This window comes from Centruroides vittatus, unplaced genomic scaffold (genome assembly GCF_030686945.1).
Source record: "Centruroides vittatus isolate TY-2023 unplaced genomic scaffold, ASM3068694v2 contig_364, whole genome shotgun sequence".
Classification (NCBI taxonomy): Eukaryota; Metazoa; Arthropoda; class Arachnida; order Scorpiones; family Buthidae; genus Centruroides; species Centruroides vittatus.
In genome coordinates, this window is record NW_027122188.1 from 3,340,847 (window position 1) to 3,359,321 (window position 18,475).

Genomic DNA, 18,475 nt, shown 5'->3' on the forward strand with positions numbered 1-18,475 from the left:
GCTCGTGAAAAGCAGCTACAAAAGCTTATGAAATTCTTGAAATAGTTTATAATGAAGAACCCCAGATCAAACGGGCTTCTGGAGCAGTGCGTAAACCACCATTATTCCCCACTCCAAAGAAAGCAAGAGTTGCTCCGCCAACCGACAAGATAATGAGTAATGACCATCATCATCTTTCATTTTCACGGATTAGGAAGGTTGTGTCGTGGTAGAACTGTACTATCTGTCAGTTCCGAATACATTGTAAGATTACATCCACAAGAAATGTCTCCGTGCCACTGATTGCAACTGTACTGTACATTGAATTTCATGGCTAATTTTGAAAAAGATTACAGTAGGTACGTTTCATAATGATTATCATGTGAGAAAACAATTAGTCTGAATTTATTTTCACTCGTCCTTGTTTAACAGGTAGAACGGTGACTTAAAATTTGTAAAGATATAAAAAAAAATAAGATTTATACAAATTTTGAATAGAAATAAATCCTTATTAATGAAAACTGATAGTAAACTTGTTTCTTCCGTGTTCTAACTTTCCTATTGTTGACAGGAAAGCTAGTCATTAACGTTTAAGAATGTCACTGTGTTTCGGTTTTGTAGATTAATCTTCGTATTTAGTAAAGTTTATTAAAACATTTTTAGGTAAATGTTATTAAACTTTTTAAACCGTAGGTAAGAAATTATTCGTAAAAATGACAAACGAAATATGGCGGTATCTCGGTAATCGAACTGTTTCCAACTCGAACAATTCGGCATTCGAACACAAATTCTGGAGAAAAATCATTCCAGAAAGATAAAAAAAAGCTTAGAATATGACAATACTTTCTAAAAAACGCTCTCGTTTAACTAAAATTAATATTAACGTGTAATACAATACTTTAAATTGAGATTTTTAGTTAATTATTGACTGAAAATAAATTATTAATTGCTTTAATAGACATATTTCTGTTAGTGACGGAAAAGAATAGTATACTTTTGCTAACTTTTGAAACCTAAACCTATATTTATCATTAGTCCTTTGTTTTGTATAGCATGGATTCGCATAACACGGAACCTTTTCGGAACGTTACTATGTTATACGAGGGATACCTGTATTATAAGTTTTTAAATTAATTCATTTATTGATAAATAAAATAAGTACGAAATCTTTCACATAAAATTATCTTATTTTTCTTTAAACATTACAATTTAAAAAGTAATTGTCTATGAGGTCAAATTACTATTATTTTATGAGACGTAAAAAATTTAATGACGTTTCGCAAATAAAAACTTACACGCAAATATTAAGCAATTCAATGAAAATAATCGAATATTTGGATAAATTAATAGTAAACATTTAAAGTAAAATAATAAATGATTTCATTCAAGAATAATTTACAGAACCATTTCAATCAGGATATGATTTAATTTTTATAATCTTATAATAAGAATAAGCAAAAACATGAAATAGTTTAAAATTTATTACATCTACTAAACTAATAGTAATGAAGAATGCATACTTCAGTTTGAATCATAATACTTGATTCTTGATTACATAATGAAGAATTTACACTTCATATTATATAAAATAAAGTAACTAATATTAATATATGCTGTGAGGTAATAAATAATTATTATAGTGACTTAGAAATCCTATTGTTTATCTTATAAATTAAATCAATAAACATTTTAATAACATTAAAAATCTATATTAATTTAAAAATTTTTAAATTAATTACGAAATACATAATTAGATTTACCTTACTACATGTACAGATATTACATTATTGTATTTAAAAGATCAAATTTTACCTATTTTTCTTTTTTTTTTTTTTTTTGTTAAAATTTCATTTATATTTGTGGAATAATTAACTTTAAATAAGCAAAAATAAAAAAGAAATTTACCTTTGGAGTAACAACAGACGTCATGATAAATAAACATGCAACTATTCAGTCTTATTTAGGTGATCCTATATTCTGTACGAGATTTTTATACAGAATGAGATAGGTGAAACTTTCGATATCATTAAGTCATGCGAATAATGATCTGTGTTTGACGTCATACATCGTTTGACCAATTGACAAAGATTTAACAATAAGGAAGAGATCCGAATCATTAACAAATAATTATTTAAAACGGGAATTCACAATGCTCTTTTACGTAGAAATTCGTGTACAATACGTAGTATTTAAATAATTCTAACAGTTGAATGACATCACATATGTATGGTGTTTGGTGTGAATGACGAATCAAATTGTTTAAAGTACAGTAAAGTAAAATCGTTGATAAATATAGGAAACAAAATTATATTATTTGAATTTGTAAAAAGGGCTGGCAGAATTACAATTTAATAAAAAGTAAAAATACGTTAGATGGATACTAGTTCTATCTTCACTGCTTGCCATGTCCAATCACCAGGCAAGCAGTGAAGATAGGACTAGTATCCATCTAACGTATTTTTACTTTTTATTAAATATTATTTGAAGTAAATGAATAAAGTAGTTTTTCTTGGCCAAAAATTTAGTATTATTATTATTTTTTTAATATTACAAAATTATCCCGTAATGTATTTACAGCTTATATGTTTAGTTACTTTTCATATAGAAAAAGTTTAAACTAATTACAACCAAGAAGAATAAAATCATACAAAATAAACTTTTATTATAGGAACCTATTTACTAATATAAAAGCCCTCGTCTGTGTGTGAATTCCTTATAACTTCGGCAATTTTTGACCAATCCAGATGAAATTTGGGTTATATTCGTTTAGTGAAGATCTCCGTCTCGAGTTGGTTCTTACGACTCGAAAATGTTGTTACGTTGGTTCTTAGAAAAGCACACCTCCACACTCAAATTATATACTATTTACAGTTTATTTACAATAGGTGGAATATACAAGTTTGAAAACATAGTATGTATTTACGAGATAACAACAGGTGGTGTCTTACATAACGGATTAGTTATCCGGAACTAACAACTTTGGAAAGGCCTAGTCACTTGGGGAGTTGGCTCAACCGCGTGGCCGTCCTGTCTCTACTCTAACCCTTCCCAGAGGAATTTCTAAAAGGAGAACACTCTCTCTACACCCTGCGGGCTTCCAGTGTCAGAGACTACCACGTATTCGGTCTCTCGCCCCTCTCTCTTTTCTCTCGCTCGTCTTACTATTTAAAGCAGTGGTCGGGCAACCAGGGTAAATTACCCCAAATGGGGTTAAAATGAAATTATTGAGGGTAATAAGGAATTTCTTCAAAACCGAAAGAGTAAAAGTTTTCAATGAAATTATTGTGTTCAAAACGATAATTTTATTTGGTTTGTCTATTATTTATTATTTTCATCAAACTTTTTTCATTTTCAGTGTAAAATGATTCAATAAATAAATTGTGTTTAATTTAAATTTGTATCGATTTTCTCCTTTTCAAAATGAGTGAGGGGGGTAATATCGACTTACACAAATATATTTTGGGGTAATGGCTAAAAAAGTTTCCCACCCCCTGATATTTAAAGAGTTTTTGGACGACAACTTCCGACCAATCACGATCCTTCCTTTCATCGGAAGCTTCCCAAAACGTCGGCTGTTCTCCCGACGAAACAAGCTCACCATAACGTCCGTCACTTGTTTACATTTTTTTCTAGCAAGCTAACATGTGGCAAACACATTGCCCGACCTGCAAGTCCAATAAACAAAGACGATGCTCCCTTTGTTTCCCCTCCTGTTTACAAATACAACTCCAGTTGGGACCAATTCACAAGGTCATGTCACTTTTGTCCATACTCTGTTAAAAGCAATCCTTTACACGTTTTATTTTGACAGAAAGTATAGTTATGTTATAACAATATGTTATTTCGCGGAAATATTAGCTTTAGATTAAACGTTTTATCGATTTCGGATCCATGATCGCACTTATGTTTCAGTGATGTCAATGACTACCTCGACGAAGAAATTTCCCTTAATGGCGTTGCATTTTGAAATATTTTGACAAATGGAGTATTTTAAACATATCTTCGTTAAATTTTAAATTTAAACTTTAAACATTGATAGCCTCATCGAGTCACTTCTATAACAAAATTTTTAAAAAACCTTCCGTGGTGATCACGTAACGTGCTATTAACCAATTGGAAGGAACGATCTAACGAGCCAGTTATTTAGAAAGTGTTATCGCTCATCTAATTAACGTACTTTACATACAATTTAGCTTTGTTTTATCAACGTGGAATTAAGAAATGGTTTCAGAAACAGGAATCCACAACGTCGATCACCAAAACAATATTAAGATGCCTCTATTACTAAAGGAAGACAGCAAGAAATCTTTTAAAAGACAATAGAGCAGGGATGGGCAACCTTTTTCTATGTAAGGGCCGCATTTCAAAACTTTTGAACTGACGCTGGCCACACACAATAGAAAAGAGGAGGAAAATGTCGATAAATCACAATTTTTTATTCATATATAATTAATTAAATAAATTAGCATAGGTATACTTAATATAGCTTCTGGCATCGATCTAAACGTAATATATCGGAAATATTTGGTTAAATATTAGTCACTGCTAGTTTTAAATTAGTTTCGATGTGTCTGTTAGCCGGTTTCTTGTTTTAATTTTTTACTAAATTCATTGCAAAAAAACTATTCACAAATACAAGTTGTAGAAAATAACGTTTGAATTTTTGTTGAATATCTCATTAAGCTGGAAAATTGATATATTTATTCATATTTTATGCCACGCGGGCCGCAAAAAATATTACTGCGGGTTACCCATTCTTGCAATAGAGTGTTTACTCAGAATGTAGTGTATAAAGTAATTTTATACAAATTTTAATATAATATCTGTTTATGTGTGTGTAAGCGAATTCTCCATAACTCCTACTATTTTTGTCCACCCCAGGTGAAATTTTGTATTGTTGCTCTTTATGTTACAACAGATAGTATAAAATACTTAATTTGTAGAATATTAACAACTCTTCTTGAATTTATTGAAATCTCTTCTCTTCTTAATTCTTCGATCTCTATTTTTTCATAAAAAGTATTCCGTCATGTTTGATGAGGGAATTTCTATTATAAAGATATGACACACTATTATTCTGTAAATCTATTGTAGTATTATCTAAAAGTTGAAATTAGCATAATTCTGAGGTGCATAAGAGTCACATGCGATCCATCGAATCTTTCAATATAGTTCGCTATCTGATTTTTAAAAATGATTTTACATTAATAGATCTATCCATTGACATAAAGATAGGTCTTCTAAATTGTGCTACTTGCATGGTTTATTATATCTCACTAACGGGCTTGCCACATTTCCGGATTTTCTTTTTGCTATATTCAATTTTTAAAAGGATTTTTACACATAATAAATTTACAGTTAATCAAGAAATTTTAGATTAATAAACGGATTCGCATCAGCTCATTAGAATTTATCCAATCAACTAGAATTGTTCATAGAGTCAACGTAAATTAAAAGTTTATTTCATTTTTAGTATAATTATTGTTTCAAATTCAGCAATTTATATTAACGCTAGCATTTTGTTTTTTATAGCATTGTTTTACTAAAATTTACTAAAATTTATGAATTGTTTTATTATTCATATCATTAGACTAAGTTTTGTTTTGTAGTTCTTAATGCACTTATTACAAACAAATTGTATATACTGTATATTAATTTTAATTAATTTTCTTAACCTTTTATTTAGAATATGTATTGATGTATTACTATAAATATTACATAAGTATTTTTGTAAGATTCTATCATATCATAGTTCAAAAAGATTTAAATTTGGCCCGCAGCTTAATATGATCCAAACGGAATGCTTGATATAAGAAAAGCATTACAGTTTATTCACATAAATAATCGCTTTAAAAACAACAAATATGATAACAATATTTATATAGAATACATGTTGTATTCTATATAAATGTTGCTGATAATTTTAAAACAAGTGTTAGTTTATTTCAGGTGGATTTTATTCTAGATTTAACAATAGCATTTAATTGTTTATTATTGTTCTGTTGTAATTACAGTGATGGACAAAAGTATTGGCGCACTAAGAGGGCCTTCTTATAGCAAGCCCATTATGGGTTTCGGCCAGGCCCACAATGGGGCGGCCGGGTGGTGAGGGACGGGGACCGACATATCCGGACGGACCACCCCCCGAAAAATTCCTGGGATTTTTCGACCGTCCGGATTCGATCCCGTGGTCCCACAGGCCAGTGTTAGTTTATTTCAGGTGGATTTTATTCTAGATTTAACAATAGCATTTAATTGTTTATTATTGTTCTGTTGTAATTACAGTGATGGACAAAAGTATTGGCGCACAGCCTTGATTTAAATTTTTTTTTTGTATAAATTTAATACAGCAGTAAAAAAAAAATTGTAGCTCTGTGAAATTTTCACATAATAATTAGATGTTATTCATCACATAATAACACTAAATAATAATTTGATTTACATATTTTTGGCTTTGAAAACTTAGAAAGTATATTTACATACATGATTTGAACGGACAAAATTTGTATTAGCACAGTACAGAACTTACAAAATTCGTCATCTGATTGAATATTCTCTGCATCTCATCATATTAGCTTATATTGGGGGCATGGACACAAGAGATAATTGGCAAGCGCCAAATCCGACAGAGGGCGCTCAAAATGGCTGCCGAAACAGGCAAGGAACCGACAGGAAACGTTGTCTTGTAGAAGGTGAAATCGTTTTGGATGCTGGACACATCGTATTTTGTGGATTAAACTCTAACAACAACACTGAACATAGTTTTATTTATCATAATAGTTATTTTTAAATATTTTAAGCAGTATACACCATGTTCTAATATAAAAACACTTCTCACCTGTTACACGTTAACAGTTGAGAAGTGTTTTAATTCTACACACGATAGTCTTTATTATTTTATTTTTAAATAATAATTCTTATGTAGTCGTGACTTAGCGGTAATATTCCCATTCAAGTTTGAAAATTATTCTTTTGAAAATCTGAAGCCGTCCACATAAAAAGAAAAAAATGTCTAATTTTTTTTTTGTAAATGGACATGCCTGTCGAAAAATTGTTTTTGTACGCAGATCGGAGAGAAAATAGGTAAATTTTCTATCTTCATATACATATGTCGAGATAACTTTCCAGTCAAATTTTTTAAAATATTCTTAATTGAAAATATAAGTTAATTTACGTTTTTTGTTTTCATTTTAGTATTATGCTCGGCTATCACATGTTTACGAAAACCAGACAGCCCCACTTTGCACGTGCATTCTCCCCGTAATTGAGATGTATTAAAACGACAATATCTGAGATTGCAACACTAAAGCAACAACGTGAACTTTCAGTGTTGTTGTTAGAGTTTAATCCACAAAATACGATGTGTCCAGCATCCAAAACGGCTTCACCTTCTACAAGACAACGTTTCCTGTCGCCGATACAGTCTAGAATTTGACATAAATTAATGTATTTATAAATATTAAAAATGTAAATACAACTATACAAAGATAAAACTTGCTTCTGAAAAACAAAAGCAAAGTTTTATCTTTGTATAGTCGTATTTATATTTTTATATATTTATTAAATGTAAATAACGCCGGCCATGTACTTTTTATTAATTATTTACTTTATAAATTCAATGATTTGTTCTCCATTTGGTTATCGCAGTAGTCGTCACCGATGGAAACTGAATCGGCTCAGGCATTGAACAGACGCATGGTTAGTTCCTTACCTGTTTCGGCAGCCATCTTGAACGCCCTCTGTCGGATTTGGCGCTTGCCAATAGGCAAAGAAAGGACAGATCTTCTTGCTGAAAGGACCAGCAACCAGTGGTTTTATTTTCTATCTTCCATTGTAAATAGTACTAAAGAGTTGCATTACCTTTCATCATAATCTTGTAGTGAAACCGTTTTGCTTTTCTTTTTTTTATTTTCAACTATTATGTTATTAATATTTATTTCTACGAATGAATAACTCAAATAATGTATTTTAATTTTAATTTTTTATTTTAAATTATATATATTTTTGTTACTATTTGCACAAATATGAAGGAAATAGACTTTATTTCTTTGTAAACACTGGATGTTATCATTCCCCGTAAACATCTGATTCATCTTATCTGTTTAATAACGTACCGAAATCTTTTCTCTTTTTTATATCCTTGTCTTTTCTTTCCTTCAGTCTGCACCTTTGAGTAGTAATAATAAATATAATAGGCTAATAATAATAATAATAATACGCAAAATATTCGAATTGTTATTCAAAATTTTCGAATAATTAAAATCAAATATTCATTGTAAGCATTGAAATAAATAAAATAAAATTAAGTCTTTAATATTAACTTGTAAATATAAAATTATCAAAAAATAAAATCATCAAAAATTTATTATCTTGTATATTGTAATAATTTTAATTGGTTGTGCTATTTCCAATGATCGGGCACTGATGGGCCGTAGTGATTTTGAAAATTTAAACATAAATAACTTGCACTAAATATAGCATTTAGGTAAATATTATGTAAAACTTTTCGCATCAGTCAATTAAAATATCTACTCATCTACCGATTACATGCAATAAAATAAAAACTAGTTAATAATTTTGCTATTTTGTAGTAGCGAATTGTTGCAAAGCGAAATCAGTAACATATCTGAAATCGAAGTGAGGATTTGGTATGAAGAATATCATAAAGATAAGAAAAAGTTTCTCTTATTTTTCTTAAAAAAGCAATTCGTTCAGTCCAAAATTATACACTTCCTTGATTGTGACAGTAACATGTATCATCCTCCATTTCGTAACTGAGTAAATGTAGATTTTGAAAAATAGAAAATACATTATTAATAATAATTTCATAACGATAGTGACTTGACAATAATTTTATTATTGTCAAGTCACTATCGAGTATTATTGAGTCACTATTGACAATTATTTTAACAATTTTCTTTTTCAATTTTTGAAATAAATTTAAAATACTTAATTAAAACAAAAGAAGACGTCATTATTTTAGTAAAGAGTAGAATTATTAATAATTAATATTAAACGAAAGTTAGATTATTTTTAATATTTTCTTTCCATGTAAAAAGTGAACGAAAACTAATGATAAAAGAAAGAGTGATTGATGTTGAATACTTTTTTAATAATAAAATTTCATGTTGTTAATAATGAAGTTAATTTATTGTATGATTAATGTTTTTAATTTAATTTTTAAGTTAACAAATTAGCGAAAGTTTTTAAATGCTACTTGAGTTATGATTACTGAAACAGAACTGAAAATAAGTAATTTAAAAAAATAATTTTTATATATAATTTTAATTAAATGAAAAAAAATAGGAAAATGAATATATTATTAATTCAAAGAAAATTATTTTCGTGTTTTACTTGTTTTAAGTTTTCATTTAATTTAAAGTTTAAAATAAACTTTAATAGTATTTTTTGGTTGTTTTAAATTTTTAAAAATACACAATATAGTCTATATATTTAATTTAAATGCAAGAAATAATACATATTTAGATTTAAATGTCAATCCTTAGAAATATACAAAATCTATCATCTATAAAACTAATAAACTTAATATACTATTATGAAATATTAATATATAATAGATTTTACAGAAGGTTTATTCTCATAAAATAAACATATTTTCAGTATTAGTAAGTTCTTCGAATATCTTATTGAATTTTACTATTTAAAACACAATAAAAAAATTAAAATTGAATTTTTAGTGAATATACGATCTTTAATATATAGGCCTGTATAATGTGTATTAAAACATATTATGTGAAACATTCATTATAAAACTTTTCGAATTACTTTTATCTAATTTATATTATCTGATTTTAATACTTCTTTATAATAAAAATAAGTTAAATTTTATGAAATGACTAAGTACTGCTCTATTAATGACAAATTAAGAAATTCTATTAAAGGAAGATAAGTATTATCGTATAACATAATTTATAAGAACTTGTAGTTTGTTGAAAAGGGATGACTAACTTTATTCAGATTTTTCCACATTATATGGATATAAGTGGATTCTATATACTAATTTATTTTATTTTTAATCAATAAAATATGATAATCAAGTATTTAAATTGAAATCGGAAGTTATTCAAAATTAAAATATTTAGATATATTATAGATTATTGTATTATAAATGAAACGTTTATGTCGTTCATCTATAAACTGTATGGATTGCGACAACTTATATGATTTTTTTTTAAAATTTAATGTATTATTTATTAGATTTTATATCAATAAATAATTTTAAAAATATATTACAATTAATACAAAATATTAAAATAGGCCAGGGCAACAAAACACAATTTAGTGCTTTAAAATATTGTAATATTTTTTTATACACATTAATAAATCATTTGGTTATTATTCGTTTTCTGTAGATATCTTTGTAATTACAATTAAAATCAACCACAAATTTAAATTATTGGCGTTTATAATACAAATTATTCAATAATATCTGTAATATCTCTGATAGAAAAGGAAATTATAATTAGAATAATTCTTAAATCAGTTTGGTGAAAGTACTAAACTATAGGCAATAAAAATAAATTTTATTCGAACATAATTAAATATTAATAATTATTAGACGTAATTACAATCGTGCATAAAACAAATCTTTGATCACAGACTGATTATGTAGATCATTCCGTTTAAATTCAAATTATAAGTTACAGATTTAGAATTTTTGCGAATTAAACTTTATAATTTACTGAAAAATACTTTTCAGGATATTGATCTATTTTAAAATATTTATAAATGTAAATATACGAAAATGAATTATTCATAGTGTTATATAGAGAATAAATGAACAACAGAAAACTACGTATTAACCGTTTACATACGTGCATGAAAAATTTATTTATTTCAATGCATTATATGTATTTTAATGAAATGTCTGTTCTTAGAAATTCTATAAAACATGCAAGTCATGTAGGCCTACAATCATCGACAAAAAAGTTACACTAACAGATAAAATTACTTGATTATTGAAAAACTTGGCATACGGCTGGCTTAGATATATAAATGATTACAGTTGTAGTCTAATTGCAAATCAAGTAATGACACTAGAGTGCCTTAAAATCGCTATACCTGTATTCTATTAAAGACTCGCAGAAGCTTACAGCGTACCCTGTTGTTTGTAGGTATGAAAGCTAGATATGCCACTAAGAGTTTGAAAAAGATAGATCAGGAAAGCGAAACACTGTCTCTTTTCAAACCATTGGTAGGAGCATTAGCCTAGAAGAAACAAATTTGATGCACGGTGATCTCTATGCGCCCTGCAATTAGCATTCAATGTCGTCAATTTTGTTTGTAGTGGTATCCTGATAGAGAAGAATAAACTGCTATGGACTGGCAACATATCGTCTTCAGTGACAAATCTTCACTTTATATGGGAACGGACGACCACCATGTTAGTGTAGAAAATCACTAGTTTGCGCTTCAATTCGGCTTTTACTGTTGAGTGGTACACTGCTCCCATTGCTGGCAAGTTAATCAGTTGAACCATCTCTTATGACAATTGGTTACTCAAGTAGTGGTGAGGCACATTTATGGTACAGCGATACGTTCAGGAAATCCTGCACCCTCGTATGTTACTTTTCATGGCAAGACTGCAAACGGTTATTTCCCAGTAAAGTAATGCTCGACAGCAAACAGATAGTTTTGCAGTCTCTGTCATATTATTATATTTCCTTGCCCTGCATGGGGTCCAAATTTATCGTCTATCGAGCATTCGTGGGACAAAATGGGACACCAGCTTCAGCGTTTACAAGCGAGAGGGAACTGAAGAAGCAATTAATGGAGAATCTGTCGCAGGATAATAAGAGACAGTATTTGTATGCCTCCATGACCTACTATATCGTCGCATTTATGGTACTTTAGTATGCATGTAAAGCATATTAAAGGTTTTTTAAAATTGTACTGTCGTTCTACAGGAATTTGTCCTTACGATATTTAATTATTCATTACCTTCTAACTAATAAAGTTTCATTCGATTTTACCTCCTCCTGGTTGGTGCCTGACTTTTTTCAATTATAGTTATTATTATGATTTATTTATTTATTATTTTTGAATAAAATCTTTTCATTTTCTTGGATAAAATATGGATACCATATTGTAAAACCCTAAAATGAAGACACCTTCAACCAATCCCAATATTAATGCACCATTGAACCACGTTCTTAAAACTTTTCTACACAACTGGTGTTTTTCGTCATTCCTTAATTATTATTTTAATATCGAAAGTAGAAACGCCACTGAATTGCCCATGTTGGTTGGGTAGGCAATTTATCTATTCTAAATTTAAAGCTACAATATTACCAATCGCCCATTTTTAAGATAGTTTCTTCAAAATGAAGGAAAAATACGTCCAATCATTGAAAATTCGGGCATAACAAGGCATTCACAAAAATGCGTGCGTATAATAATTATTACTTTCAAAATAAGGATATGTCTGCACATATGAGGATGTATGATTACCCTATCCATAATGGCATTTAGAAACTAATCAGTCATTGGGGTAAATGCGTTAACAAACGTGACAATTTCTTCTAGTTTTGTACATTCTCGGAAAATTGAATAACTATAAATGAATATTTTTTTTGTCAATCTTTATATTATAGGATTTGACACTCTGCTAGGTTCGCTAGAAGTCTTTAGAATTTGACAAAAATCTTTAAATTCTTTTCTTGTTTGAGATCTTTCTCCTCGCTTTTAGTCAACAATATGATTGTCTTACGAGTGTATAATATTAGATCGAGGATTAGTTAAGTTGTTTTTGAAAATCACAATACTAAGGGAAGAGTACAGGAGGGCTTTTGAAGGGGACAGAACAATGTTTATATCTCCCGTCAAAATCCCAATTTCGCTTACTTTATAAACTGGCTTGCCTACTCTGACTTTTAAGAAGGAAACGTTTTAGAGAATCAGTTATAACTGCTTTTTAAAACTTAGGATTTTGAATTTATTTCAAAATCCTAAGTTTTAGTTGACAAATATGCTCGAGTTTCTTTGATTACTGTGTTCTCAGATATTTTTTACTATTCCATTAGGGAAATCGTGTTTAATCATCCGACATCAAATACGTGGATGTACGAGTCTGCTCCCCAGACTCGTACATCCACTCGTTGGCCACATCGTCTCTGTGGCCAACAAATGTAAGGATTGCCTTCTCGTGTGGCCAGCAACCCTTTTCTTCTGTTCACACACATACATTATTTCTCTCTCACTTTCACATACACATCCAAACACATACGCATGCCCTTATTATGCCTCTGATTAGATGGAACGAAAGATTATTTATATGTACTAACACTAAATAAAAAAGTTTAATTACAATAACGCAACACTCCGCCTCAATTCGATACGACAAAGTCACACTGTGTCCCTAGTTATCAGTAGGCCTATATTTAAGTATCAATATTTCAAAAACTGTTGTAACTAATTAGCCAAATATTTTAAAATCATTTATGTTATAAAAAAATGACATATGCTAATCAAAACGACTGTAATACATTTTCATTATTTTATACATTTCACCAATCAGATGAAAGAATAGGTAGCGGTTATTCATATAAACATTCTTTTATATTGAATTAATATGGTGCGGTATGTACTTTTAACAGAATTTCTGTTTTGAATATACGGAATGTATTTATTTTTTGATAATTTTACAGAATATTCATATTTCATTATCATTAATATTACAACATTCAAACGGAATCGAACCTCTGAACGACGAACATGACGGGAACAAAAAATGGCCATTGTTCAGAAATGACCGTTGTTTGGAAGTTACTTTGTATGCATTCGCGTTCAAAATAATAATAATAATTCGTTCCTTAAAAAATTGGCCGTTATTAAAAGTTCGATTGTATATCATTTTCTTGTCGCGCTTATTTGGATTACGTTTATTTGAAAATGTAATAAAAACGACATAATTATTTACACATTTTAAAAGAAAAAAATTACACATTTACAAAACGGTTTTAGTGAAAAGTTTTTACTTATATTTTAATTCTCGTTTCAATAATTAATAAACATATCAAATTCCATTTTTAATTGATATATTTATCTAACATTTCAATAGTTTCAAGAATCATAAAAATAAAGTCGTTAATTAATTTATTTTATGCAAGAAAAACGTCATATTTTATTTAATCAAATAGCGATAACATTAAACAATTCGAATAACACATAATCATATTCCCGAAGCGCCATCTCTTGAACACCGAAAGAGTTACTGATATTCTATTTATTCCGCACCTCCCGGTCATAACCGAAATTATCTTCAATTTTCCTAAATATTGGAGCAAGAAGAGTGGTTTCTATCTCCTCCCATTGTTCAATTGGTCCAAAAAATTATAAAATTAAGCAAAAGCTGTATCTTTTTAAATCCTGAAACTTACAATTATTATATAATGTTATAAGATTTGATTTTTTTTTTTAAATATGTTTCTCGGTATTAAGAAAAACTTCGTTCAAATAGTCCAAATAAAGATTATCTACATCGGCAGCAATCTTAGGTAATGTACAGAATAAACTTTAATCGCTCAAAATCCGGTATTTTATCCAAAAGATTTACAATCGTAAAACGCGCTGTAGATTAAAGTTCATTTAACTTTGAAACTAACACTCGAGTTACCAAGTGTTTCGAAATATTAAATTTGAAATAATTGTATTTTAAACACGTAAAAAATTCCCGGATGAATTAACTTAGATAAGATACAGTATATTATTTCTATACACTAATATATAATAATATATAACTGTCATAAACAGCACTCTCAATATAAGAAATGGAATATCGAATATGCTTTGTTAATTCTATTTTATAATAATCATTTTTATTAATCAGAAATTTTGTGATTCAGCAATATGACTAAAAGTTACTCAATCCACTCAATTTTATATCAGAAAAGCCTACAAACACTTAATAAAGAAAACAAATTATTAAGTGACTTTACATAAACCTAAATATTTTATTTATAAATATAAATAATTTTAATGCAAGCTGATTTTAATAATATTTTTAAATAATTTAATTCAGAAATTTATAATAAGTTTTTAAATTAATAAATCTAAATCGTATCAATTTTATTACGAAATTATACCTCATATGACGAAAATTTCGCATTTAAAATATTAGTTTTCTGTGCGCTTTTATTAAAGAATATTTTACAAGGCTTATACATAAATTCTCAGTTTGATTGTTAAAATGTTAAATTACTTTTTACTTCATGTTACATGAGATATTTTAACACATTTTAATCGATAAAAACGTTTTAATTCTACATATCCTAGTATATAATGTTATTTGCTGTAGTTTTTATTAAAAAAAACTACTGCAGATAATTAAAAACAATTAGATTTTGAATTACTTTTATTAATAAGTCAGTAACAAATTTATTTTATTTTTATAGAAATAGTGAAATACTCGACTTCTAGCATCATTTGTGATGATTATATAAACGCGTACTTCTAATGGAGTTATCACGTATACGATGAATATGAAATACGCACTTTCCTTTATTAAATATTCCTTATATATAATTTTAAATTCATGCGACCAGTATATAATCTTGTGCAACATTTTAATTTTACTTTTGCCTCTCAAAATAGTGTTTTCTTCTTTGAAAAAAGTAACGATCATGGAGCAATCATTAAGTGATACGAATAGTCGCTCGCTTCAACAACCGATTAAATGAGTTAATAGCAGCAAAAAGTCAAAGCAAAGTTTTACAAAATCAGTGTATTTGACAATGATACAAAAAAGTGAGAGTCAAAAAATCAAAGTGACTTCGAAGTTATCTGAAGAATATCAGGGTTTACGTAGATATGACGTTGTATCTATGGGAGAAATAAAAAAATTAATTGTGTCTGTAAAAGAAGGTAATTTGATTAAATATTAAGTTCACACTGAAGAAATATTTTAGATATTTCACGATGACCATATTGTTATTCACCATGGCGGCAGAAACCGTATGGAAAAAGAATTAAGTACGAAATATAAAAATATTACGAGAGATATGAGATATGATTATAATTTGCTTGAACTTATGTGAAATTATCAGAAAAAACTGAATGTTTCTTAAAAAGGCTTGGTAGTTAAACCAATTTTAAGTAATGAAATGAACTCGACATGAGCAAGCCAATGAGCAATATAAATTTATACTCGTGTCTCAAGACCACTTGACTGAATTCATTTAACTAAGACCATTAAAAACCAAAAAGGCTGAAGATGTAGCCTATGTTCTTATAGACATTTTTACAATTTTCAGTGCATACAGTATTCTTCAAAGCGATAACGGCAGATAATTCTCTAATAATGTCATTAAAGAAGTGTGTAGTATGCGGCCTGAGTTAGACTAGAGCACAGAAAGCCCAAGCACTCACAAAGTTAGCGTTCAGTAGAAAGATGAAATCAAGACGTAGAAAGTATGTTCAGTTCTTGGTTGTAGATTAACAACATTAACAAATGGTCGGAAGGATTACGTTTTGCATAATTAATAAAAAATCGAGAGTATCATACTGTATGAACTGAAGCTCGAATGAGGTCACGTTTGAAGCAAAAAGTTGGAGTAAAGAATTTTATACCTGATGAATCCTTGACAAACATTAATACAGAGAAAGATTTAGAAACTCTCTTTAAAACTAAAAACTATGAATTTTTATATTACAAAAATGACATTCCAGAAGTTTTCTTTAAGTTGAAATATAAATTAATAATACTTTTCGTTAACATTAGTTTAATTAATACTGTTAATAATACTTACTTTTAAAAGATCTCATGTCGATTTTAAAATACTTTGAAATAATTCACAAAAAATAAATAATTTATAATGAAAGAAGTGAAGATTTAAGTAATGTTCAAAATAACACTCAGTCGGTTTGACAAACACAACGTTTATATTTACAAGACAAATATACAAAATAATACAAAATAACGTTACAACTAATTACGCACAAAACACTAATCCAAGTGACAACCGACTATAGCCGTACAAGTTTCGTCGGAAAAACACATTACGATCTCCGCTACCAGACTTAGTATTAGCAACACCTCTGAGTCAGGAAAAGTTCGTAATAGACCAACTGGAGTTCACTTTCACCAGGTTTCCGTAACGTCCAACGAGAGAGATAGTTAGAACTTCGATAGAGACGATCCCCCGTTCCCGCCGAAACTATTGCTTATATAGCGGCCGGCGTTCGAATCCTCCGCCAATCAAATTCGAATGTTTCCACAACGTCCGGCCAACGGTCACTTTCCGACAGCCAATCGTCCGTCGATCGTCGATTTGAAACACAACGGTTTCTCTAACGGATCTTTCTAACGGTTCTTCCGTCACGAAAGTTCGTTATCTCACAAACAGGGCGGGAATCGCTCGCCTAGGCGATTCCATACCCTACAATTTAAAAAAATAGAACTGCCCAATGAGAACGTAACTGTATTCATAATGTCTGGTCAATTCAATAAATTAGTCAATATTTATCACGCTGCGCAGACTTGGTACATAACTTATACATGCTCTTAATATTTACAGAATAATTTTAAAATATCCAAAAAGGTTTTTACTAAAATTTATTTAATAATAAAAAAATGAAGCAGAAGACATTTAAGATATTTTTGTTACGTAATACCTTTTTCAGTTAGTATACAGGTAACAAAAGTCTCCCTCCGGCCAGTTATTTAAAAAACTAATAGACCTTTAACATTTAACAGAACGTATTCAGCAAATAATTATTAGATTATCAAAACACACCTAATATTGCCGAGATAATTTATTGAAAACATACTAACATTTCCGGCCTATTCCAAAGGCCATCCTCAGGTTAAACCAGAAGATTAACCGCCGATGTTTCAATCTTCTGGTTTAATCTAACTAATAGACCAATCACGGCAGATTTCTTGCCGATGTATATTATATCGAGCAAGCGCTAAACGATTCGATGGTGCGAATTTCCGTTTCCTTCTTGTAATCTTAGCTCCTAATGAAAATATGGCAACATTGTCAATTACAAAATTGTAGCACATGAAAATATACATACTACCAACTTTTAGTATATTCCTAAATATCAATTGGGTTTCCGGAACAGGCTGTCAACTATGACAGGTAAATGCATTACTGCACAACACGCATGAAAGTAACAGTGCATCCCTGCATAACGTGATTGCAATGTGAGAATGATTAGGTTCAGTTTGTCAGTGATATGGCGATTAGACCAGCGCAATTTTATTTAATGACGTTTGATATTTCCTATGAAATCAGATTATTTGCCTATTCGTATACATTTACATAATTTAGTATACTATATTTTTTCAGTAGCCTATATAAAGAAGCAAATTTATAAAGTTTAGGATCTCTTAACAGTATTGAGAACTTGTATTATTCTTAAAATTGCATTTATACTTAACTATCTAAAATGTGTAAAATCAAAAATATAAGAGCTTGAAAATCTATATGTTTTATTAAAATAATTAAAATACATTAGATTCTTTTTTCTA

General features: G+C 29.0%; 1 protein-coding gene across 1 annotated transcript in view; it reads right to left on the reverse strand.

Annotated features, from left to right (window-relative positions):
* LOC136975104 (sodium- and chloride-dependent glycine transporter 2-like) overlaps positions 1-1,989 on the reverse strand; it is a 42,306-nt gene extending 40,317 nt beyond the window's left edge. The window contains exon 1 of the mRNA XM_067270107.1: positions 1,885-1,989. Within this exon, the coding sequence (XP_067126208.1) occupies positions 1,885-1,908 (24 nt within the window). The 5' untranslated portion in view covers positions 1,909-1,989. The remainder of the gene's footprint in view (positions 1-1,884) is intronic.
* Between the last annotated feature and the right edge of the window lie 16,486 nt (positions 1,990-18,475).